Raw genomic sequence first — 27,441 nt, 5'->3', positions numbered from 1 at the left:
ACTTCAGAGGTAAACCCAATCGCTTTGGTTTACAGCACCACCGAAATTATTTTCCCAAAGGAGCTTCCACTTCTGTAGTAAGTCCAGAGTATCCAGGCAGCGCTGGATGCAAGTTGGGCCAAGGCAACTGCAAATCTCCCACTCACTGTACAAGCAGCCTCGTATTTGGGTGTCTCTGGCATGTCATCAGAGCCCACTGCTTAGTGTATCTACATGCCAGCCCAGAAGAGATCTCTGGAACTGAGATCGGCCGCCCCTTTTTCTACATTCCTGTCTCCATAGGAAATCCAGGAAAATGCATGTCGACCAATTACAGCATAGATGCTGCATGTGGAACCAATCACAGCATGGATCCTACGTGGGCCAATAGCAGAGTTAGCAACATTGGCCCACCAGGGCTGTGGGAAATTCAAAATAACTAACCACTGAGATTTGAGTCAGTTGGATCTCATGCTAAAACTTCAGATCCAGTTTCAGTTGAATACCTCGTGGAAATTGATGCCTCAGAGTCTGAGCTGAACAATGGCCCTGCCCTCAGAGACACAGTTCCCCAGGACTGAGTACATACCCATCTCCCTCATGTCCCAGCAATAGCCATTTCTCTAGACTTGGGCTGAACAAAGTGTTTCTCAACCCTGCATGTCCAGAGACCTCGGCTATGCTTTAAAACACATTTTTTATGCTTGCAGTTACATTACACATAGAAAATAAAGGTTTACATATATACATTACTGGGTTTAACATATAACATGCTGGCCACATGAGCCACAGATACCGGTAGATGGGTGCACAGGGCAATCCTGCATATTCATGTGGCCCCTATCCATCAGATGGATATGTGCCAGAGACCAGATTGAGAGGTCTGGGGCAAAACCCATCCCATGTTGCGCCCCAACAATCGAAGCCAACTGTGGCTCTTAAGCCAGGGCTAGGTTCATGACCTTCCTCCTCCAAATGCAACCGGTACAAGGTTGGGGAACTGGAGGCTGGTGGGGACTCATTTATGTGGGGCTGAAGGCAGCCCACACTACTGCCTGGAATGCTTGCCGGGCATATTGGATCCCCTTGGCGAACTTGTGCTTTATGTTGGAGGGGCCTGCTGTGCTAATGGGAGACCCAGGCAATACAACTGGGAGCCGAGCAGGGGGTAATGCACTTAGTTGGGTAGCCATCGTCACTGATTCTTGCTGGCTTACCTCCATGGTTGTAGTTGGAACATCTGGTGAGGTTAGCACCACGGTCCTGGGAGTGGTGGGGGCCTCATAGCCACTGACAATGTTGCCCAAATTTCAACCTAGCCAAATGTCAGCCTCCAGACCAGTTGCATTCTCAGCTCATGAATCTCTCGACCCACTCCCCAATTGAGGTGAATACAGCTGACTCGTAGGTTTCTGTGGGTGCCAGCGGCCACTTGGAACTTGATCGGTTTTCCTGGGACAAGATGCTCTGAACAGGTCGGGCTGGACGAGGGAGATTGTTGCTCTGGTGTCCAGCAAACCACATGCCGTTTTACCCGCAATCGTACTTGTGACAGGGGTTCCATTCATCCATCCGGATTGTAGCCACCTAATATACCCTGCTGTTCATTGTACCCACTAGACCCTAATGCAAAAGCAGTAATGATAGACAGCACTCACGGAATTTGAGAATATATGCTAAATGCAGGGTGCCCAGGAAGGAACACAAGGACCCAATATCCTCCTATACAATTACAAACAGTACTAATAGTTCCAGCACGCCCTGACTATAGGAAAAATATACAAAAAGTGGGAAATGCCAAATCAAATAATTATTTAATAAATGCACAAGTTATATACAAGGAGCAAAGTGACACCAACACAATAGTATAAAGCACACTAAATATATAGCAAAAAAACAGAGCAGAGGGGAGTGGGGAAGAAAAAAAAAGGCGGGTGGGCAAAAAATGGGGATGAACAGGGGGGCATTGGACCCTAATTCTGCAGGCCTGGCTGAGGGGTGATCAAGTCAGAAGATGCAGGATCGGATGCAGGGGCCACCCCCATGCAGGCAATCGGGTGCAGGGCAGCTAGTTGAGTCACTGAAGCAGATGGGGCTCTAAGGCAATCCTGGTGGAGATGCACGGTTTAGTTACCACATCAAAAACACCGCATCTCATGGGCAAATTCCGGGGCTGGGCACTGGCGAGAGTTGGAGCCAGTCTCTAGGCCGGAGCTTGCAAAACAGCCGTGGGAAGAATGGCGGGCCCGCGGCGACCGAAGCGACAGGCTGAGTTGGCCGGTGAAGCTGGGGCCGGGCCACTACAAACTCATCTGCCATCTTGGTGGCTTTGCGAGCCGAAAGGGGCTTCTGATCAGTCACCCATGTGCGGATCTCCAGCACGCATTTAAGCAAAAATGGCTCCTTTATGAAGAGGTCCAAGAGTGACTTAAAAGTGCTCACTTCCCGGCTGATCATCCATCTCTTGACATGTTGGGTGATTTGGGCTGCAAAATCCAGATGCGTGTCCTGGGGTCCTTTTTCCGACTCCCTGAACCGGAATATTTCTGGGGTGATCTCATATCGGTCTAGTAGTACCCCCTTCGCCATGGGATAATACCCTGCATCCTCCCGTTGGGCATTGGCTACCTTCCTGCTTAGCTGGGGGGTCAGGTATTGGACCCAGTAAGCATTAGGCAGGTTATGAAGGAAGCACTGGTACTTGAAGGACTGCAGGAACCCATCAATGGTATCCTTCTCATTGAAGTGGGAGAAGGTTTGATACATGAAACAGGGTTGCAGGCTTGTCCGAGATCCCTGGCTGCTGGCGGAGGACTGGGATGCAGTTGGTGGTGCCGATCTAGCCTGCAGTGCCTCTAGCATAACCATCTTCATCTCTGGAGTGGCATCTGGTTTCAATGCTGCTAAAACTCCCACAAACTTGAAGGCCAGGGTAGGAATATCCCTCCGGCCACTGGTTTCCTCCATGTTTGATGACAGGGCCAGGTTTCTTCCATGACGGGACCCAGATCAGCAGGAGCCGAGGTCGTCTATCAGGTCCTTTTTGTTGCGGCCCACCGTCGGGAGTCCATAACCTTCGCAGCAGAGCAGGATCAATTATTTGCGCAACAATTTGTAACTGGACACCATTGTCAAGACCGGGCAGTCTGCGATGTCACTGAGGTAATAGACAAGCACTGAGGTTAACCGGAATGTCTGTGACTACCTTCCTTGCGATCTTGAGGGAAGAGACATATTCAGTCCGAACTACCCCCGTTCATTCAGCGCTGAACCTGGCAACCTCGCCGCTTACACCAGAAAAGCCTGTCACGGGACACCAGGACTCTTTCACAGGATCAAGCACCAGACAGGACACAGCGGTCAAATACACAGGTGTTTATTTCGGTCGGAGCCGACGCAGCACAAAATCACAACAGATCTTATACTCACAAACCGGCATAATACAGGCGGAATCTCAATCGCTTAGGTATCCGGCACCACCAAAATTGCTTTCCAGGAGCAGCTTCCACTTCTGTAGTAAATCCAGAGAATCCAGGCAGGCCCTAAGTTGGGGCAAGGCAACTTCAAATCTCCCGGTCAGTGTACAAGCAGCCTCAACATCGGGTGTCTTTGGCTCGACCTCAGAGCCCACACTTAGTGTATCTGCACGCCAGTCCAGGACAGACCTGTGGAAATGTGAACGGACGCCCCTTTTCCACATTCCCAACTCCATAGGAAATCATTGAGAATTCATGGTGACCAATCACAGCATAGATACTGTGTGTGAGACAAATCACAGCATATATCCTACGTGGGACAATCACAGAGCAAGCTATATAGTCCAATAAGGGCTTTGGGAAATTCAAACTAACTAACCACAGAGACCTGAGTCAGTTGGGTCTCACACTAAAACCTCAGGGTCCAGTTTCAGCTGGATACCTCCTGTGGAGATGGATGCAACAGAGTCTGAGCTGAACAATGCCCTACCCTCAATTTCCCAGGACTGAGTACGTGCCCCTCCCCCTCCAGTCCCTGCAATAGCCATTTCCCCAGACATGTAGGTTGAAAAAAGGTTTTCTCAACCCTGCATGTCCAGAGACTTTGGCTATGCTTTAAAACACCTTTTTATGATTGCAGTTAAGTTACACATAGAAAATAAAGGTTTACACATATACATTACTGGATTAAACATATAATAAACACACATTTCAACTGGTATCAGTTGGTTGGAGGTCGGTGGCCCCTCCTCCCAGGGTTTAAGCTCACCCCTCCCCACTTTCCAACTAGCAGGTTTTTTTTTTCATGTTCCTATGTATAGCAGACCCACTGTGGTCATTCTCCCTCCAGCAGAGGTAAATGAGGATTTTACCAGGTAGTGTTAGGACCTGCAAATTGGTCATGCCATTGGCGGCAGGCTTACAGTATAACGCTTTGGCCAAAGGATTTAACTAAATGACCCTTACTCATGAGAATGTTAGCACTGAATAATTGTACTATATATTTTGGCACTTTTGGGCATTTCTGACTTTTGTTGGGTTTAACATTTAACATGCTGGCCACATTAGCCACAGGTGGATGAATATACAGGGCAACCCTGTATATCCATCAAACGGATAGCGGCCAGAGACCAGGCTTAACCTTTAATACGCTGGTCTCTGGGCCCCTGCCGTCACATATATTACACTTTCACAAAACGTTTCCTAAGAGAAGGACAACCTAATTATCTATTTATAATGTCCCTCTAGTTTAAACAAAGTCCAATCTGGGTGCTCAAAGCTTGGGTCTCGTCTGACTACACTTTTAAAAGAAACCTAAAGTTTTTTGTAAAAAAAGCTGACAGCTAAGTCTATAGTCATGAATCATTTCTGCACATAATTAAATGATGGCTGTAAAAATATAGTGGAATGAAAAAAATAAAAATATACAGCACATGGGATGCACATTACAAACGGACATATATAGAAATCTGCACTCACATTCCAAGTTCAGAATGGAGGTCCCCTCCCAGCAGGCCACAGAATGGAATACAGTCATGTTGTTCTGGATCAATGCACTTCCTTGTAGATGCCAAACGTACTTCACCAAAAGCGCACCGCTCTTCTACCTACAGTAATGTCATCAGAATGGGACACAAATAAAACATCAGATACAGGTGTATTATTAACTACTCATAACCAAATACTGGCAAGTTACCCTAACACACTCCAAATCATCTACATAGCATCATATTGCTAACCAAAGTATTGAGATTTTAAAGCACTGCCCATAGGGGAAATTATAGGCACAATACAGATGTAGCAAGTGGCATCATTCCCCCAGATAGAGAAGCGCAAAGGTTTTCAAAACTTTGCTAATTTGTTTGGGAAATTTCGCATTTGTTTGCGAAATGTTCCCGAAAGGTAACACTGTTTGAAATTTCACCAATTTTGCCAGTGTTTTGTCAATTTTGCATTAATTTTACTAAACTTTATGAAAACGGCAATAAATGGCTGTGTATAAACGGCCAATGCACACTGAATTTAAATGCTTGGCGAAATTTTCATGAAATGTGATGAAAACGTCTTTACTCCCAGATACTAAAACACATACAGAACTAGTGTAACAGAAGATCACAGAGTTTCCATATGATTCAATGGCAATGTGACATATTTAACGCTATATTCATTGCTGCACAGAAATATCTCAGACATGCCTCAATAAAATATTATTCATTCTAATGTATATTACCTGTGGCTGACAGTCTAAGTCACCGTTGCTGTCTGATCGCATTTGTTCTCTTTCATCGTAGAAAATAAAACCTGCTTTGCAAATGCAGGACCCATCTGATTCTTGGAATGCACGGTTCAAACCACGGCAAAGACAGCTCCTAGCACCTGAGGGTGGATATTAATGTGGTTCAGCTCCGGAGACCCCTGCTTCAATACTGTGTTATTAAAATAAAAGCTGTGCGATCGCCTGTTAGACGCGCGCTGGGAGAGTGACTGATTCTGTCTCACTCTCACTGCGTGTCTCTTCCAGACTGATGCAGCCGGGTCTATTTGATTTTTTAGAGACAGTCGCCACAGGTGACTGTCTCTAAACCAATCAGAGACTGATTCCCACCCCCTTCGTGACGTCGCTGGCGACAGTCGCGGAAAATATAATTATAACTTTTGCGGGCGGCGACGGGTGACGTCATCGGTTGCGTCGCTGTTGTCAGCACTATAAGCGCGGCCTTAGTCGCCCTTACATGCGTTATCCCAAAGGATTGCAGAAGATAAAGAATGTATGGGAAATTGATCGCAGAAGATAAAGAGGGAATATTATGTGCAAGAATTAAGTGAAAATGAAGAAGTAATGCGTTTTCAAGTCTACATACTAGTGCTTTGGGAGAAATTCGGGCTCTAGACTAGGGTTGTTGTCCACATCACACAGAAGCAACTCTGTACTATTTATCCTAATTGTATCCTCAGCTTAAGTACAATGATATCTACTTTGAGACACGTCTTCCTGTCAGGTTCTACTTCCTTCCAACCATACTGTATGTACTGTAGTCAATACAATAATGTGATGCATAATCAAACCAGTTAACTTCCACTTAATTACTAATGTGTTAACGTATGAAGCAAAGCAATTGGGAATTTTGCCATAAAATTTGCGAGATATTTTGATCGTGTTGTTTAGCATCAATGTATCAAGCTTGCGACAATTAGGAATGTGTAGTGTAACTATTATAACAGAAGCTGATGAACACCTTTATTACATTTGACGTGGATGCATTGCCCAGGGATCTACGGCATTCATAAGAGCCATGCAGTGGGAAAATAAATGGGTTCTCTTGATTTGCCTTACCTGATTCTGAGTAAGAGGAACTCCCACATGGGAAGCAAGCCACCTGAGCAAACAAGTGGTTATAGGTGCTTGGCACACATGGGTGACAATCTGTTGAATCTCTTGCATTAGTGCTGTTCCCATATGTTCCAGGAGGACAAGGCACTGGAGCTGTTGAACTGAAGAGGCAATAATACCCAGGCTGGCAGGGATATTGTAGATAGCTCTCCACACCTACAATGGTGTTGAAAACAATTGGATTCATATCGATGGTAAAAATGCATGCAACAATAGAATTACCTCTAGGAAAGCTTATAGGTGGAAATGTACCAACCTCTGTTTCTAGTCATTCCTTTTTAATGGACTTACAAACGTTTAAGGGATAACAAAACCTAGGGCACTAAAAAGCGATAGACAACTTACAACAATTATAACATTTAAAAAAATTATAACAAACGTTTACATTGGAAAAAAATTGAGAGCATGAGCCTTCTCCCTTCATCAGGTCTGAGGTCAAAAAATGATGGTGCATTCCAGAAATAGGCAACCTGCAACATGAGCACTCTCTTTAAGGTCAACTTGTGGCGTGGAAGCATGTGCAGAATTGTAGTTTACTACAGTTGACTTTTTATGAACACATAACATAACCTCACTCAGCAGACGTACAGTGTATCTGTTACGGAACACAGATGTTGTCCCTGCACCTAGTCTCAAATTAGCTCTCTAATTGGCAGCAATTTAAAACAGTGTAATGCATTACATTTCAAGGAATAATGCAGTAAAAACATATTACTGGTGCAAGGATCACAAGGTAATTTCTATTGATTTTATTCTTGGAGTATTCAAAATGTATGTAACATTTAAATTGCATTCTCCCAGTTACCAATAAAAAATAAATAACACACAATACAAGAAATGCTTTACATGTCCTTGATAAAGAATTGTAGGAAAGTACAAACACAATCCACCAAGCACGGACATGAAAAGCTATAGATACAGTATACATGTTTATATACTGTATAGTCATCATCAGCCATTGGTGATCCACATTAAGGCCTCCCCGGTGATCTTCCAGTTAGTGCGGTTGCAAGCCTCTCTTCTCCAAATTTCTCCAACACATTTTCTGCTTTCATCCTCCCATCTTGGACTTTTGGTATCGTTGAGTACCATCTCCATCCAACTATGTTAATTTGTTCTTGCGATACACAGTATCTGGCCCACTGACATTTTAATTTCTTCACCCTTGTGATGATTACATACTGTAGCTACTGTACATAGTAGATGAGGTTGAAAAAATACAGTGTATGTCCATCAAGTTCAACCGTCCGTATGCTAAATTTAGATGACAGATACTTATCCTATATTTGTATGTTACAGACTTTTTTTTGGTGTCAAACTCATTCTTGACTTTTAAAGTAATACCCAGCATACATCTCTCCATACTTTGAGTTGTCTGAAGCTTCTGAATTGTCTTTGCATTTAGGGTCCAAGTCTCACATCCATACATGAACACAGACAGGATACACTGGTCAAACACTTTCCTTTTGAGGCACAGTACCTGGCAAGATTGTCTGGTTTCTTCCAGATGCGCTCCATCCCATCTTCATTCTCCTATTGATTTAATTCTAAAGATTATTTCTATTGATACTAACGGCCCAAAGTGAACATAGTCTTCGACTTCTATTTCTATTCCATTTATTTAGATCACTTTGGTCTTGCTGAAATTCATATGGAGGCCCACTTTTTTCCTTCTGTACTTGAGGCAAAAATTCCAATGTAATCTTCAAATTGTAGATGGCTTTGATTTAATTTTTCCCCCAATTTAATGTCCTGAATGATTCTTCAAGAATTGAAGTGAAAAGCTTTGGTGATGTGGGATGACAGGGGCAATGCGTCTCACATTAATATAAGTTAAGCCCTGCCATTGCCCATACCCATCTGATGGCTGTACAGGATTAGCCAGCACTAGAGATGGGTGATTTTTTTTTGAGGATTTCAATCCAACGCAGAACGGGCGGTTCCTTTGGTCAGCGGATTCTACGAATCAGTCTCAAAAAGGGCAATTCGTCTTTCAAAATTGTTTTTTTTTATCACTGGCAGTCCAATCTGTGGATTCCACAAACCATTGGAGGATTCTAAGAATACAATTCACAGATTTCGGCAAACAAATGGAGGATTTTAAGAGTAATATCCATGGGTTCCGCTGTCAAGGGAGATGAGGATTCTTTCATGGCATCAAGCGCAAGACAGGACACAAAGATCAAATAAACGGGTGCTTATTTCGGCCGGAGCCAACAGATGCAACACACTATCATCAACAGAGCTTAAACTCACAAACGTCAGAACAATACAGAGGGAATCCCAATAGCTTAGGTGTCCAGCAGCACAAAAATTACTTTCCCAGACCAGCTTCCACTTCTGTAGTAAATCCAGAATATCCAGGCAGCACTGGATGCGAGATGGAGGAAGGCAAGTGTAAATCTACTACTTCAGAAAGGAGGGCAAAGCTGGAACAGCCCCTAATCTGGTGCTCAGAGAAAACCCGAAAAGGTAACAGTATATAGTAACAAATACTGATAATGAAAGTCTAATATGTCAGCAGTGCTAGAAAATGTATATCCACAACATGTCCATATAATGCGGTCATCGTTTAAAGACAGTCCGTCGGGTTGAATATGGAGTGCCTAAAGCCGCGCTCTTATGCGACTCAATGCGCTCCCTCCACCCGGCACTTTAATAACAGTGTACTGTAGCAGGGGTTCTCCAGAGCAGAACTGCATCAATTTCAGGTCCAGGGAGTTTCCGCTTCCCGAGTTACAGGACCCGGTGTGTGGTGCCGTTATCCCAGCAGCCATGTTTAAATCTCCTGCGTCACGTGACCTGGACATTTCCATGCATAGGAGATACCGGCACCCCATACCAGGGCCTGTATCTCAGGAAGCAGGGGGTCCCCAGACCTGAAACTAATACGGTTCAGCTCCAGAGACCCCCTGCTACAGTACACGGTTATTAAAATGTAAATAAAAATACTGCAATCGCCTGTTTGAGCTGTGCAAGGAGATGCAGATCTCTCTGTGAAGTTCTCTCTGTGCATCTCTTACAGACAGTGGACAGATCGCACAGGGGAGAACTTTGAGAGAGGCTGAGATACCATCTCTGCTGTCCCGCATGGTATTGGCATTTTCCTACCTCACAGTTTGTGACTTGTGGAAATGGTTTCAGATTCTTTATGAATACCGTGATAACACAAATGACAAACCGTTCGGTGGGAACATGCCAAACCATTCGAGATGGCAGCAAAGTTATTGAAGCTACTAGAATAGACCCTTCTGAGTCACCCATCTCCACAGGAGGTATCTAGCTGAAACTGAAACCTGAGGCCTGTCTAAGCCCCAACTGACTCTCTGGTCAGTTTGAGTTTTCCAATCTTCTTAAGCCCACCTCTGTGGGTTGTTGTGAAGCACTGTCCCCTCACATGGCCCTGATTGGCCCATGTAGCTCGCTGTGATTGGCCCACGAAGCATCCATGCTCGGATTGGCCAGCATGTAGTATCCGTGCTCTGATTTGTGACAGCCCCCCTTCATTGTTTCAGATGGAGGCCGAGGTCTATGTAAAGATTTGCCGATCTCACTTCCAGAGCTCATTCTTGGACTGGTGTGAAGGCGAACAAAGTTGTGTGCTCTGAGGTTGCTCCAGAGACACCCAAAACTGAGGCTGCGTGCAACTCCGAGTGGGTGATTTAAAGTTGCTCTACTGCAACTTGCAATGGTAAACATGAAATCCAGGGGGAGCATAGGGAGGAAACACAAATAAAAACAAATCTAAGTGCCGTGAGGAATGAAAATTAGGGAATGAGTTACCGAAATCTTGGCTCCTGTAGAATGGCTACTTACAAGATGTAAGAGTCAAAACAGCAATGTGGACAATCAGTCAGTGGCGGAGGTAAGTATGGAAATCCTCAAAGAGGCTCAGGAACTCAGGAGGGGATATCCCAGTGAAGGAGAGAGGAAAAAAGATTTTGCATAGCGCAGATCAACCAAGGTATAAAAATAATTTTATCTAAGTAAAAAATGTACTCACAATGTTTACAATAAAATCGGGCATGTCACACTTAATAAGTGTATGTGGAGAGATCATCTGCCGGTCGGCTCACCATCCCGTGATTCTCCGTACACCTTGGTCACTACCTCTGCTCTGCTGCATCACCGCACGGCTTGGCGTCTGACGTCAGATCCGGTCTCCTCTTACGGTGGTGGATGGGCTTTCCGCGATCCTCTCCAGACTGCTCCGCAAAAGAAACTCCCACTCTACGCGTTTCGCTACGTAATCACGCCGGCTACGTTGGCTACTGTGTAGGATCTCTCCCAGGTGGAGGCACTGTGTAACCACGAACACGATCACCCCAGGCTCCCAGCGGCGGAGGATCGGGCCTCCTGTAAGCCACTCAGGTAACGCACCACAGGTAGTTTCCCTAGACATGGGGGAAAGGCGGCTACAGGTACATCATCATTCATATGCACCTTAGCATGAACATTGTGACCTTCTCTCTTTTACTGTCTGAACCCAGTCTTCCCCAGCTGCCCCTATCTCAGCCCACTAGGGAGATGCTGAGGCTTGATCCCCTTTTGTTACCTAACAAAACTCTTCTGGGCAGCTTCAGCAAAGCTTCTCTTCTTTAGAGCCCCTGTTGGGCCTTGTATTATTCTCGCTCAGTCGATGATCATTGTCCCTCTCATGGGCACTGCATGCCACCTCATGGTGATCTGGAGTAAGGACAGCTATGGACCCTCTGATGGGGCTGGTCTAACTATCCCATGGGATCTGTGGAGCCCCTTCCGGGCATAGACTGCCACTATAGAAATGCAGACGGTAGTAAGAAATCATTCATAAGGTCACTATCTAACTGGGATACTTTCCTTAACTATTAAACAGTAAAAAAGGGGGTATCCTTATCCTATCTTATACTAAACAATTTTTACAGTTAGATCCCTCTGCAGCGTCTCCTCCAGGGATCTCCCTCCCAGAAGCTTCTCCCCCACTATATACATGTACGCCAGCCTGATGTGACTGTATCCAGGCAAAAGGGGGCAGGGCTTACAGTAACTACTGCTCAATCATCCCATGTGATGGGGAAGGGGCTTTACTCTCTGTGGGCCCACACAGTTAACCACTTAAAGCGATCGCAATCCCAAAGGGGGATTACACTTATACTTTAATGTATGCATCTTCAATAGTGAAAAAGAATTAAAGTGCGCAACTAATTAACCACAAGTGATAGTATCAAGTGATATAAAGCAAGTAAATACTACAAAACCCCCTAAAATTAAACTAAATACTGTAGTTATAACCACATATTACCACAGTGTGATAAAATAATTAAATTTGTACAAAACCGTGACAAGTGGCTATCAATAGCGTCTGCAGCCGTAAATGTGGGGGTGGCCCAGCACCCCCTTGACACTGGAGAAATGGAAACAAAAAAAAGCGCAAAACGCAAATGGTGAAGTAAATCAAGATATTATTACATAAAATGTAGGGATAAATATTCTGCGTACATCAAAAGAATAGAACATAAGCATTGAGTGTGCAAAGCACACAAGTTACCAATCGACAGGTAGGAGTTCAGGAATCAGGAACAGGTAGCGGGCATTTCGGCCAGTTACAGGATATCGTTGGGACCTATAATATTGTCAAATTTGTCTCATATGTTTTTATGATATATTAAATGTTTTTTATTTAGTCATCTGTGTGGTTCAGCAACATTGTTAGTCATTGTTTGTTTGTCTAGATTGTTTACAGTATTATACTATGTTTTCCTTTTTTATATTTCATGTTTGATCACCGTCTGCTGAGATCATCATTGAATCTGCCATACGCCATCTGGTTGTATATTCACTTTCTTATATTTATATATTATCTGTTAGTGCCATTGACACCATTACAGTTCCATTCCTGGAAGTTCAGACAGATCCCTTATAGTATCCGCCCCCCTTGGGACGAACTCCGGGGCGACCAGGTCCTGGTTTTTCTGGCAGACGATGATGGAATGCCTTGACTGAGACTTCACCCAGCTCCTTTCCTCAGGACCATACCCCTTCCAATCAACCAGATATTGAATCGATCTTCTGGAGTTACGACAGTCAAGTATCTGCCGCACTTCGTATTCAATTTGACCCTCAACATTTACCAGACTACAAGGGGAAGGATCCTCAGAAAAGTGATTCCTCACCACAGGTTTCAGGAGGGACACGTGGAAAGTGATGGGAGTTATTAAAAAGGAGGGGAGCTCCAGCTGAAAGGTGACTTCATTTATCTTCCGAATTATGCTGTACAGACCAATGAACCGTGGTCTGAGTTTAGCAGAAGGCTGGCGTAAATGGATGTTTCGCGTTGAAAGCCATACCTTATCCCTGATGAAGTATGGATGTGATCGCCTCCGGTGCTTATCCGCTGATTTCTTTTGTTGCTCGGTAGCCGAAGGGAAGGTTGCCTGAATCCCTTTCCAAAGGTCCTGTAGATTCTGTGCCCTGGTATCCGCCGCTGGGACATCTACTTGTGGAGAATGAAGGGGAAGGGTACGGGAATGGTAACACCAAGCTGCGTAAAATGGGGAACAGTTCAGGGAGTCATGTGGTACTGTAGTGCCGACGAGTATTCTTAAACAAATCTGGGGCAATCACCAACAAGACCCAGGTACATGCTGGGTACATGCTGCAACATTTCAGTGACATTTCTGCAGACAGACTAAAGACCCATCGGATTAACAGCAGGGGACCCTCGCAGTCTCATCCAAACTGAATGGGACTGCCAGGGACCCCTGCTGTACCCAGCATGTACATGGGTCTTATTAGTGATAGCCCCAGATTTTCCAGGGCAAGTTTAAGGCAAGTTTTAGAATACTCGTCGGCGCACCTGTGGATTGTTACGGGCAAACTCTGCTAGTGGTAAGAGCTCTGTCCAATCATTCTGATGTTCATTTGTATAGCCCCTGAGGTATTGCTCCAGGGATTGATTGGTGCGCTCGGTTTGCCCATTAGATTGTGGGTGGTAAGCAGATGAGAAATAGAGCAATCCCTAATCGCTTGCAGAACACCTTCCAAAAGTTAGAGATGAACTGAGACCCCCTGTCTGAGACGATCTGTAAAGGCAGACCATGCAGACGAAATACCTCCTTGGTGATGATGTCTGCCAGTTCCGGGGAGGAGGGATGCTTTTTTAGGGGGAAAAAAATTAGCCTGTTTTGTAAAACGATCCACAATAACCAAAATCGTGGTCATGCCCTAAGAGGGGGAAGTTCCACTATAAAGTCCATGGAAAGGTGCGTCCAAGGAATGGCGTGTATAAGCAGTGGCTGCAGAAGCCCACAAGGAAGTGTTCGAGGAACCTTAGTTCGGGCACACACACTGCAGGCCGAGACAAAGTCCTGTACCTCTGTTCTTAATTCTGGCCACCAGAAGGTCCTCTCCAGGAGCTCACATGTTTTCCGAAACCCTGGGTTTCCTGCGAGCTTGGATTCTTGTCCGCAACGAAGAACCTCCTGCCAAAAGGAGAGGGGGAACGAAAAGTTTGGATGGGGGAATGGTTATTCCAGCAGGGACCTTGGTCTGGGCTTTTTGAATACGATGAAGAATTGAAATAGCAGACACAATCTTTGATGAGGGAATGATGGGTCCATCGAATCAGTGTCATCTGTGGAGAACTGGCATGATAAGGAACCCGCCTTGACATTTTTGGTACCCTAGCGGTAAGAGATCACGTAATTAAAGTGACTAAAAAAGACTGCCTGTATAGCCTGGTGAGTGTTTAACCAGCGTGCCCCCTCAAGGTACTCCAAGTTTTTATGGTCCGTAAAAATCATAACTGGTATGGCGGTTCCCTCAAGAAGGTGTCTCCACTTCTCCAGAGCCATTTTTACAGCTAGTAGTTCACAATTGCCCACATCGTAGTTGTGTTCTGCAGGATAAAACTTCTTAGTGACGAAGGAACATGGATGTAATCGACCTTGAAACTCACTTCTCTGTGACAGGACTACACCTGCTCCAACATCAGATGCATCCACTTCGACAATGTGAGGCTCAGGGACCGCGCCGCCCTCGGCGCACACCCCACTCACCACGTGTGAGTGCAGGACCCTCCTCGCCTCCCTTTACACTCCTTTCCCACACTGTGCCCAGGCACACGCGGCACGCGCACGGACACGCGCCCAATAGTTCAGGCTGCCTCTGTAAGGATTCAGGGGTCACGGCGGTCGCAGCATGACCTCCCCTCACCTCTTTTGACTCTTGCCGCTGTGGGACTCCTTCCTTGCCGCTCCCACCCGGCCTCCATGGTTAGGGGACTTCCCCGTCCTCCCCGGCGGGTGGCCGCTGCTCCGCAGGCAGCTGGTACTCAGGCGGCAACCATTACCCCTGCGCGCACGCCTCCCCTCGTTACGGAGCGTGCACCGGACCAAGATAATTTATTCACTGCTCTTGCAGTGAAGCCACGCCCCCCGCCCACGCGCTGGCTACCACTTAACCCCAAAGCTTCCCACCTGGCTGCCTATCATGGGAACCAATTAAAGGACAGCTCCTCGTGCTCCTCTAGGCCTGCCTCCGCTTCCCATTGGTCAGCCGCAGTATATAGTACCTGTATTACCTCTCTCACATCGCTCGACATAGTATCTCTTGTGGATGTCTATTCTGGCTCTCTCTTGTCTTCGCTCTTTTAGGTTACGACTCGGCTTGGAAGACTACACTCTCTGGCTCCCGACCTCGGCTCCCTTTAGACTACGCAACTTCTCTTGCCCCTGGACCTCTGCTTGGATCCCGACCTTCTGGATCTCTCCTATCCCTGACCTTGGCTAACGGCAACTACTTCGACTCTTCTACCAGTACCGGCGAGTATTGCTACAGCTATTTCCACCTGGCCAGGCAACCCCAAAATACCACACTCCGGACACGCTCCTTCTGCTGCGGCACATATACGTCCCCACCTCAGTATAAGGGACAGGTCTGGTTTGCGGACAGCATCGGCGTATCATTATGTCAAGCCCACAAGACGCAGATCAGACTGAACGTGGTAGCATGATATCGGCTATGTACCAGCAAATCCAGGTCATGAACGATCAGCTGGTTCTTCTCACCCGACAGATAGAAGGTCTCTCTTTACAGACACCCACTGTGGTTCCACCTCCGGCACACATGGAACCGGTGGGCGCCGCAGCACCAGGCCCGAAGATCCCGGCACCCAAGCCATACGATGGGGACCCGCACGCCTGCCGCGAATTTCTCAATCAATGTGAGATCCAGTTTTAGATGGCTCCGCAGCAGTACTCATCCGGACTTAAGAAGGCGGCATATGTCTACAGCTTACTCACGGGAAATGCCCTGGCCTGGGCCTCCCCGATTTGGGAACTACGCCCTGAAATTACTCAAGATTATGTGGCATTTAGACAAGACTTTCGTCAGGTCTTCGATACTCCCGCACGTCAGGAGACTGCTTCTGATTCCTTGCTTCAGCATTCGCAGGGACGTCGGCCCATGGCCCAGTACGCGTTGGAGTTCAGGACCTTAGCAGCTGAGACTCGGTGGGGTCAGAAGGCTTTAGTCGCAGTTTTTTGGCGAGGACTAACGAATTCCATAAAAGATGAGCTCGCCTCACAACCCAGGCCAGGACGTCTGGAGGAACTTATCTCCCAGGCCATTCGGGTGGATCAACGTCTCCAGGTTCGCCACTCCGAGTGCCAACACTTCCGATTTGTGCCCCCTTTCCCAGGTTCCCTTCACCCACGAGACCGACCACTTCTCCGCTGCTCGCTCTGGAGGCCCCAGAACCGATGCAACTCGGAGTTCAACGCACCCGGGCACCGATTCAACAATTCCACAGACTCAGTGGATTATGCTTTTACTGCGGATCCTCTGAGCATCTGATTCGCGAATGTCCTCAGTGTCCGGAAAATGATCAAGCCCAGTGAGTATGAAGGGGTGCTCCTTGGGTGCTAATTCTCCCTGTCCCCTTTCCAAGAAGGAACTTCCTAAAAAGTTTACTATACCCGTTTCCCTCTCTGGTCCTACCTTTCAGACTTCTACAACGGCCTTCATTGATGCCGGCGCAGGAGGAAACTTTGTGGACCAGAAATTCTCCGAATTGAACTGGATTCCACTCATTAAGAAGAAATCTCCCATTGCCTTGATAGGGATCGACGGCCGCCCTCTCAGCCTGGCTTACATCTCTTTGGAGACCAGCCCTCTCACCCTTTCTTCTCATTCCCATAAGGAGACCCTGGCCTTGGATGTAATCCATGCTCCTGGAACACCTGTCACCCATGGCTTACAGTGGTTGCAGAAGCACAATCCACACATCAATTGGACATCTCCTGATCCCATTGTGTGGAGGTCAAGGTCAGAGAAGTCTTCCCCACCAGCTGTACTCCCACCCCAACTGCTGGCTAATACATCCAACCCCAAGGAAAACCTACCTGCCCCGTACGCAGATTTTATGGATGTCTTCAGCAAGACTCAGTCCGAGCTACTACCCCCTCACAGATCTTACGATTGTCCGATAGACTTGGTGCCCGGATACACATTGCCCAAATCCAAGTCCTACCCCCTCTCTCTGCAGGAGACGGAAGCCATGGACGAATATATTCGCGAGAACTTAAAGCAGGGCTTTATATGGCATTCCAGTTCGCCCGCTGAGGCCGGATTCTTTTTCGTTAAGAAAAAAGACGGTACTCTCAGACCGTGTATAGATTACTGGGGCCTGAACAGTATTATGGTGAAGAACCGCTACCCCCTTCCTCTCATCTCTGAACTCTTCGACAGACTTCAAGGTGCCAACCTGTTAACCAAGCTAGATATTCGCGGGGCATATAACCTCATTCGCATCCGAGAAGGCGACGAATGGAAGACTGCCTTCAACACCCATAGTGGCCACTATGAATATCTTGTGATGCCCTTCGGTTTATGCAACGCCCCGGCGGTATTTCAGGACTTTATCAATGATATTTTTCAGGATGTCCTTAATATTTTTGGAATTGTTTATCTGGACGACTCTTATTTTTTCTAAAAATCTACAGGACCATATCACCCATTCGATGTTCGTCCTCTCCCGCCTCCGAGAGAATCGTTTGTTTGCCAAAATGGAGAAGTGTCTTTTTCACCAGACTTCCACCTCGTTTCATGGGTATATTATTTCCGACAGGGGATTTGCCATGGACCCAGAGAAACTTAAAGCCGTAGTGGATTGGCCGCAACCCAATTACCTCAAGTCCACTAAACGGTTTTTGGGGTTTTCCAATTATTACCGGAAATTTATTCTCGCAATTTTTCCACCATCATCGCTCCGATCACAGCACTGACCCGAAAAGGAGCGGATCCTGCGACTTGGTCACCTGAGGCAGTCACGGCTTTCAAAACATTGAAACAAGCATTTGTCTCAGCTCCTATCGTCCGACACCCGGATACCAATTTTCCTTTTACCCTGGAGGTAGACGCTTCGGACTGCCAGAGATTTTCTCCACAGGATAAACTCCACCCTTGTGGTTTTTTCTCTAAGAAGTTTTCTCCAGCAGAGAGGAACAATGATGTGGGCAATAGGGAGCTTTTGGCTGTCAAGTTGGCTCTTCAGGAATGGAGGCATCTTCTGGAGGGGTCAAAAGAGCCGTTCACGATTCTCACGGACCATAAAAATCTTTTGTATATCGAGAGTGCCCGCCGTTTGGGATCCCGTCAAGCCCACAGGTCGTTATTTTTCTCTAGGTTTAATTTTTTTTTGTCCTACATTCCCAGCACCAAGAACGTCAAGGTGGATGCCCTCTCTAGACAGTATTCTTCTGAAGAGAGACTGGAGAAGACTACCGAGTCCATCCTTCCAAAGCAAAAGATCCTCGCGGTCCCTGCATTCAAGGATCTTGAAAAAATCATTAAATCCCAAAAACACCTGCCCAGAGATCTCGAAGGACACCTTCTACGTAGAGCCCAATTTTTTTCCTGAGATTCTGGATTGGGGTCACGCTTCCCGTTCGGTAGGACATCTGGGATTCAAAAAAACATTGGACCTCATCCATCACACCTTCTGGTGGCCCAATATGGCCAAGTCCATCCTTGGATTTACTCGGGCCTGTCCGGTATGTGCACGCAATAAGATACCTCGTCAGAGACCCCATGGTCTTCTTATGCTTTACCCATTCCGGAGCGCCCCTGGTCCCACATATCCATGGACTTTATTATCGAATTGCCTAGGTCTAATGGCATGAACACCATTCTAGTAGTGGTGGATCGGTTCTCCAAGATGGCACATTTTGTTCCTCTCAAAGGATTACCCTCCTCACCCACCCTAGCCGATATTTTTCCAATTAAATTTTCCGGATCCATGGTATTCCCACGTCCATCGTATCGGACCGAGGCTCTCAATTTGTAGAAATCTCGGCATTTCTTCCTCTTTTTCTTCTGGATATCATCCTCAATCTAATGGGCAGACCGAGAGGGTTAATCAATCCCTCAAGAAGTATTTAAGGTGCTTTGTCTCTGACTCCCAGGATGACTGGTCGGAATTACTTCCCTGGGCTGAGTATGCCTTTAATTCCTCCAGGAATGAATCCACTCGTGAGACGCCGTTCTTCATTAATTACGGATTCCATCCGGCTCACCTGCCTATTTCCAATATCTCCTCTGGAGTACCAGCAGTAGATGAACACATCTCCCGCCTACAGGACTCTTGGGTTAGAAATCAATCGGCACTTCAAAAGGCCTCCCTGACTTCGAAGATCCAGGCTGACCGTTGTCAATGACCTGCACCCAGTTACAAGCCAGGGGATAAGGTTTGGTTGTCTACCAAGAATATCCACCTCAAAACCCATTCCCCTAAATTGGCACCTTGGTTTCTGGGCCCATTTCCTATCTTGGAGCAGGTAAACCAGATGGCCTTACCTCTTCAATTACCTCAAAGCATGAGAATTCCTAATGTTTTTCACACATCACTTCTCAAATCGTTCATCTCCAGTCCCCTCTTTCCGGACCACAGTCTTAAACCTGATCCAGTGATCATACAGGGCAACGAAGAGTACGAGGTCCAAGTTATACTAGATTCCCGTCTCTCGAGAGGTAAGGTCCGGTTCTTGGTCCATTGGAGGGGCTTTGGACCCAAAGAAAGGTCTTGGGTACCTCTTAAAGACATTCACACACCAGAACTTCTTAAACGCTTCCGGAAAAAGTTTCTATCCAAACCATGGAAGGGGGGGGTTACTGTAAGGATTCAGGGGTCACGGCGGTTGCAGCATGACCTCCCCTCACCTCTTTTGACACTGCCGCTGTGGGACTCCTTCCTCGCCGCTCCCACCCGGCCTCCGTGGTTAGGGAACTTCCCCGTCCGCCCCGGCGGGCGGCCGCTGCTCCGCAGGCAGCTGGTACTCAGGCGGCAACCATTACCCCTGCGCACGCGCCTCCCCTCGTTACGGAGCGCGCACCGGACCAAGATAATTTATTCACTGCTCTTGCAGTGAAGCCACGCCCCTGCCCACGCGCTGGCTACCACTTAACCCCAAAGCTTCCCACTTGGCTGCCTATCATGGGAACCAATCCAGGATAGCTCCTCGTGCTCCTCCAGGCCTGCCTCCGCTTCCCATTGGTCAGCCGCAGTTTATTGTACCTGTATTACCTCTCACATCGCTCGAGATAGTATCTCTTGTGGATGTCTGTTCTGGCTTTCTCTTGTCTTCGGTCTTTTAGGTTACGACTCGGTTTGGTGGACTACACTCTCTGGCTCCCGACCTCGGCTCCCTTTAGACTACGCAACTTCTCTCGCCCCTGGACCTCTGCTTGGATTCCGACCTTCCGGATTTCTCCTATCCCTGACCTTGGCTAATGGCAACTACTTCGACTCTTCTACCGGTACCGGCGAGTATTGCTACAGCTATTTCCACCTGGCCAGGCAACCCCAAAATACCACACTCCGGACACACTCCTTCTGCTGCGGTTGTGTGCACATATACGTCCCCACCTCAGTATAAGGGACGGGTCTGGTCTGCGGCAGCACCGGCGTAACATTATGTAACATTATGTCAAGCCCACAAGATGCAGATCAGACTGAACGTGGTAGCATGATATCGGCTATGTACCAGCAAATCCAGGTCATGAACGATCAGCTGGTTCTTCTCACCCGACAGGTAGAAGGTCTCTCTTTACATACACCCACTGTGGTTTCACCTCCGGCACACGTGGAACCGGTGGGCGCCGCAGCACCAGGCCCGAAGATCCCGGCACCCAAGCAGTACGATGGGGACCCGCACGCCTACCGCAAATTTCTCAATCAAGTCTGTGGGCAGCACCGGCATAACAGCCTCTCTGCTATCAGAGACCTTCCTTGCACCTGCACTTCATCCTATCACTGCTCCGACCTGGTACACACCTCCACGCTGCAGCTTGCCCATTGGTTGCTCTCACCTACATATGTTCAGCTGTGCCACTAGCACTTTGGCTGAGCATAGAACCAGTTACGTTGTTCTTACCTCTCTCTGCCTCCAAAGTCTTGCTGATCTTCATTCTGTGTACTGACCCGGCTTTCCACAATGAGTCTTATCTCTCCAAACCTGACCTCGGAAACTGGACAACGACGACCCTACTCTCTCCAATCCCGGACTCGGCTAATAGTACCTGCAACGTTCGGTACCTCCCTACTCTGACCTTGGCCAGTATATCAACCATCCATACCTCTCCAACCCTGACCCAGCTAACCTGACCAAACCTACACTCCAGACATGCGCCCGTGGCTGTGGGTGGCATTTTATCCATTCCTTCCTCCAGCACTGTGGTCCCGCCTCTTTGCGGTGAGCACAGCATGACAGACGATGAAAGGATGATGAGGATCGGTGTGTTTCAGGATGGGTGCAGAGGAAACATTTCTTGAGCTTCAGAAAAGTCGCCTGAGCCTGCGGAGACCAGTTCATGCGATGTGTCTGTTTTTTTTGTCATGGCTGTGATGGGTGCACCGATTTCAGAAAAATGCAGAATGAATCGCCTGTAATAATTTGCGAAACCCAAGAATCTCTGGATGGCTTTCAATCCCTTAGTTACTGGCCAGTCCAGAACAGCAGCAACCTTGGCAGGATCCATTTCTAGGTCCTGTGCAGAGATGATGTATCCGAGAAAAGAAAGACAGTCTTTTTTGAATTCGCACTTCTCGAATTTTCTGAAGAGATTGTTCTCCAGGAGGTGTTTAAGGACCACCCTCACCTGTTGATGATGTTGTTCCAGGATTTTAGAATAGATGAGGATATCATCAAGGTATACAATAACTGAGGAGTCTAACATGTCTCTGAAAATGTTGTTCACGAAGAACTGGAACACTGCAGGTGCATTGCATAGGCCGAAGGGCATCACCAAGTACTCGTAGTGACCATCGCATGTGTTGAAAGTGGTTTTCCACTCGTCACCCTGCCTTATGCTTATAAGGCCATAAGCCCCTCTTAAATCGAGCTTGGTAAAAACTGTTGCCCCACGTAGACTTTCAAAGAGTTCGGTGATCAGAGGAAGAGGATACCGGTTCTTGACAGAAATTTTATTCAAACCCTGATAATCAATACAGGGTCTCAATGATCCATCCTTCTTTGCCACAAAGAAAAAGCCTGCACCATCAGGAGAACAGGATTTTTTAATGAATCCTCGCTTCAGGTTCTCTTCAATGTATGTCCTCATTGCCTTGGTCTCCGGTTCGGAAAGAGGATATGTACGTCAATGTGGAGGAGTCACCCCAGGAAGGAGATCAATCGCACAATCAAATGGTCGATGCACAGGCAATTCTTCAGCCTGCCCCTTGTCGAAGACCCACTTAAGGTCATAGTAACAGGTCGGGAGACTGGGTAAATCTTCCAGGCCGGTAGCAGAAGAGTACCCACAGGATGACAGGGTGAAATATATTTGTCATGGCAGGCCGATCCCCAAGTTATTATCTGACCCGAAATCCAGTCGATCTGGGGATTGTGGGTGTATAGCCAGGGAAGTCCTAGAATCACATTGATGGCTGGGGAATTGATGACGTCCAGCTGGCTGAGTTTGTGGTGCAAAACACCAACTGTAGCCTTGATTTGGACCATCTCTTGTGATACGACCCCTGATCCCAATGGTCTACCATTGATGGAAGAGATACCTATGGGTACAACCTTCCTCTGGAGAGGGATTTTGATCCGCTGAGCAAATGCCTTATCCACAAATATACCAGCGGCTCCCGAGTCCACGAAAGCCTTCGTTATCACGGAATGGTCTTGCCAGGATAGGCAGATGGGGACCATCAAATGACAAGGAGATGGGGAGAGGGTGCAGATAGCCAGAGAAAATTCCCCTACTTGTTCTGGGTATGGGTGTTTTCCTTGTGTTTCATTGGACGGGGCCTGAATAGGTGGAGTCAGCGGAAGAGATCGGAATCTGTAAGAACGATCCTGCTCCTGACATCTCTCCATCATCCGAAGGTTCAGGGACAAGAAAAAGGCGACCAATCCTTCCAGATCTGCGGTTAGGTCCCTGTACGTCATTTCGTCCTTCAGCCTCTCCTCAATGCCCTGACGGAAAACAGCCTTCAAAGCCCTCTTGTTCAAATCGGTCTCCGCTGCCAGGGTCCTAAACTCAATGGCATATTGTCCCATAGTGCGAGAGCCTTGCTTTAGCTGTCATAGTGCAAATTCAGCAGAAGCTGCACAGTCGGGGGTATCAAAGATTGTCCATAAGGCTTGCATGAAGGCGACGGAATCGTCCAACAAGGGGGAATTTTTTTCAGAAAGTGGTGACACCCAAGCTAATGCTTCATCCGTGAGGAGCAAGAAGATATATGCCACTCGAGAGTGATTGGTAGAAAAGGATGATGGTTGTGTGTCGAACTGCACCTGGCACTGGTTCAGGAATCCTCTGCAAGCCGAGGCGAGCCCTCCATAGCAGACAGGAGTAGGGATCCGAGGCTCCCTTAGGACCACTGACACTAGTGCAACGTCACTAGCTAGAAGGGACCAGGTGAATCAGCGGAGGGGCATGTGGGCGCGCCGGGAGGAGGCAATGAGACGGATGCCACCACAGGGGAAGGTGATGCGGGCACTGCGGGAGAAAGGGAATGGGGAGGATCATAGCAGGGGCTCAGGGACCGCGTGGGTATGCGAGACCTGCGGGGTACGCGCTGCGGCAAAGGGAGAGAGGTGGAGGGTAAAGAAGAGGCTTGGGAAGGAGTAGAAGGGGTGACAGAAGATGGGAGAGAGGGACCAGAAGGGGAAGGAATCTCCAGAGCCGTCACAGATCTCAAGATGAGCAGTAGATAATATTAATTAATTTGAGAAATCACTTATAGTACAACTTAGATGTAGTCCATTGTGTTGTATCCACTGTGAATTTCTGCTTGTTCTTTAGGCTAGGCACAGTCAAGGGTCTGTTACAACCTATTAGTGAGTAACTTTTTACAAATCTCATAAATGATTGGAAGTAAACTGATTGGTTTGTAGTTGTATTGTATGTCTTTATTTATATAGCGCCATTAATGTACATAGCGCTTCTTTGTCTCCTTTCTTATGGGTAAGTATAACTATGGCATTACTCCCTTGTTCTGAACATTTTCTGTTCTTCAAGCAGCATGTCAAGAGTTTTGCAAGGACTGTCTTTACTTCCTCCAGCTTCTTCAAGATCTCAGTTGCACTTTCATTTTTCGCAGGGATTTTATTGCCTTTATTGCCACTTCTTCTGGATGGACGCATAGTACTTCATTGGTGGTTTCTTCTTGCTGGATTATGCCCTGTGTTATCTGTGTTCTTCTAAAATTTCATATAGAAGTCCTCAACTCTCTTTATGATAAGTGCATGGTTTTAAATTGTTGATCCATTGTCTTGTTTGAGTGAGATGATTTGCTTCTTCCCAATCATACATCATTTTTTTTTCTTGAACTCAACATTGATTACCACTCTCGCTTACCTTGCTGTTAAACACTTGCAAATCATCTTGCACAGCTCTACATATTTCATTCTTGTTTTTGAGTATTGGGATTGTTTCATTTCTTGTTTTTCCTCAATAACTGCTCTGTCCCCTTTCATATTTTCTTATCTTGTTTTGCTTTAGTGATTCATTTGCTTCCAAGTACAGTTTTCGTAAGTTCTCCATAATTGTTTCTTGACGTGTTCCTAGGCATTCCGAGCACACTGGAGTGATTTTTCATCTCTACTTTAAATTCTCTGCTATTATTGTTGTATACATGTTTGTATAGTTTTATTCATATATCACTAACGCTATTTGTAGTGCTTTATAGACTATATACTGTATTTTACAGTACAGAAGAATGGAGTTAATTCAAATACAGTAAACGTAATAAACATAAAAGCAAGTGATGGGAAAAGGAATATCCCTACACTGAAACTCTTACAATGTAAGTGGTTTGTTAGGAGATTCGCAGAAACAATAGGGTAAGGTGTAAGTGCAGGGTGTGGCAGTGCCTGACTGATTGGTAAATGCTGCTGTGGGTAATAGGAAGCATTCTTTTTGAATTTAAGGAAAATTAGTCAAAAATCTTGGAGGATGACGTATCACTTTGCTGAATGCCAATGCATCAGTGTTTTTTTCGTCCATCAAAAAAGCTATCTGTTATACCTACACTGCATTCAATAATATGAATCAAGAATACGTCATAACAGTTTTACGGTGATTAAGTCTTAGCAAGTCTAAGCCATCTTGTTATATATAGACTGTCCCTAAGAAACCACATACCTATATAATGCAATGGATTATTTCTGATGTTCTTGAACACCTGCAGATATGGTATGCCACCTGTGTAAAACCTTAATTAGGGATAACACTGTGTTAAATTAGAGGATATATAATTTTACATCTAGATTTTAGATACTAACTGCACAAGTATGTCAGCTGTTACCTATTAATGTAACATTCTATTGTAAAATGCTGAATGTTTAACATATTTTCTATTCCTAAAGTAACAATTACAGAATAGATAAACACTGTTTGTGACGTCCTAATAACACCCTGGGTAGGAGTGACATTCTATTTCTAGGAAGTGGCATACTGATGAATATTTATATATTTTAAATATGCAGGATGTGTAAACTCTGTTAGGATTTTAATTGTTTATGGCAAGTAAATGCAAGTGGTGAAGGACATTTTCTGATGAGAACTAATCGTAATATGTTCATGTCTGTGTATATCTGAGACTATGACAACAGTAGATGGGCATTCAGTATTTATTAATGAATGGTCATCTGATAACACTGTACAGATGTAGCCAGGAACAACGTTTCAGGTTCCATATGGACCGTTCATCGGGTCCATATGGGACCTGAAACATTGTTCCTCCTCTGTTCTTGGCTGTCACATTAAATGGAGAACTTCATTATGAACTTGTGAGTAGAGCGCTACTTCGTACCTCTGTCCTTGAGGAGACCTGCACGTTGAAGATGTTGTGTTGGCTGCACAAGCAGGATTCTCCTCGCCTGAAACTGTTTCCCTGCACTTTGGAACTGTACTGAATATTTTCGCCTGTGATACTCAGCAGCCGTAAGGGAGCTTCCATTCAGAATGCTGTGAAGCCGTCGTACTCAAGTGAGTGCAGCCCTGAGTTCCATTCATTTGAGCCTCACTGAGGTACAGCAGGTAAGTCTGTTTCACAAGGTAAGTGAACTTCACAACACATTGCATAGGTGCCTACATGTGAGTGTGCATATTTGTTTTTTTCATACTGTATGTCTGTTTTTAAGAAACCTGTTTTTAAAAGATGCATATTTATTTGGCACAGGTATCTTCAATTTGTCACAATAGTAGAAAATGATATTTAAAATGCTAGGATAGCTCGTGTTTTCATGCAGGCTCAGTTTCAAAACATGCACAGGTAAGCAGTGTACTGGATTTGAATATTTGCGCTCAGAGACCTCCTGCAGACTTACCATGGGGGCAGCTGAATCCTGCTGGACAAGGCTGGCATGTCAGATCAGTGGCACTACTGCTGCGATAGGTTCCTGCTTCACAGCTTTTGCAGGATTTCTCTGCTGAGTCTCTGACCCCTACCACCTGCACAGCTGTATAACCTCCTGTACAAGGCATCATGTGCGGACTTCCAGGGGGACAGTAATGAGGAAATGTGCATCTACACAAAGAGCATGATAGTCAGTAGAATATCAGAAAGTCTTATCCTGTTACTGTCACCTATTCAATATACCATGTATCAGCTTCACAGCATATTGGATATGCATTTGTAACAAGAAGCAGACAATATGTCTGCCTACATCTGTACTCACATCTGCCTACTGGTGTTGTACTTGGATGATCCTTCTGGGCAGAAATATCCACCAGGGCAGAGGGGAGGGGTACCAGTACGTGAAGTGCAATATGAGCCAGCTCTGCAAATAGTTTCGCTGATAGAACCTGCCAAAAAGATAAATGTTCTTGACAATGGACAAATATGTCTATGTACCAATCCCCAATGAAGGGGCCTATGCAGAAAGATCCGATAAGTCAGTTATCAGCAGCTTTTCGTCAAAAAAGCCTACAGCTATTCTGTAAGCTCTGATATTTTGGCGATACTAGAAATTTTTGGCAAAAAAAATTCCGAAAAAAAAATTCACCAAACGCGCAGCGATAAGCCACTTATCGCCACATATCGGCAGTTTCTCAAACTCGCTCAATTCTAGTAGCCCCGATCAGCTTATCGAGTCTGATGGCCGC

The 27,441-nt window shown here is 46.3% G+C and overlaps 1 protein-coding gene across 1 annotated transcript in view; it reads right to left on the bottom strand.

Annotated features, from left to right (window-relative positions):
* LOC142498007 (uncharacterized) overlaps nt 1-27,441 on the bottom strand; it is a 139,509-nt gene that overhangs the window by 68,432 nt on the left and 43,636 nt on the right. The window contains exons 28-32 of the mRNA XM_075606516.1: nt 27,015-27,141; nt 26,664-26,863; nt 6,790-7,002; nt 5,686-5,831; nt 4,935-5,062 (exon numbers count right to left, since the gene is read on the bottom strand). Of these exons, the coding sequence (XP_075462631.1) occupies nt 4,935-5,062; nt 5,686-5,831; nt 6,790-7,002; nt 26,664-26,863; nt 27,015-27,141 (814 nt within the window). The remainder of the gene's footprint in view (nt 1-4,934; nt 5,063-5,685; nt 5,832-6,789; nt 7,003-26,663; nt 26,864-27,014; nt 27,142-27,441) is intronic.

This window comes from Ascaphus truei, chromosome 6 (assembly GCF_040206685.1).
Source record: "Ascaphus truei isolate aAscTru1 chromosome 6, aAscTru1.hap1, whole genome shotgun sequence".
Classification (NCBI taxonomy): domain Eukaryota; kingdom Metazoa; phylum Chordata; class Amphibia; order Anura; family Ascaphidae; genus Ascaphus; species Ascaphus truei.
Note: the sequence above shows the minus strand (reverse complement) of the source record. Positions and strands in the feature narration are given on the sequence as shown.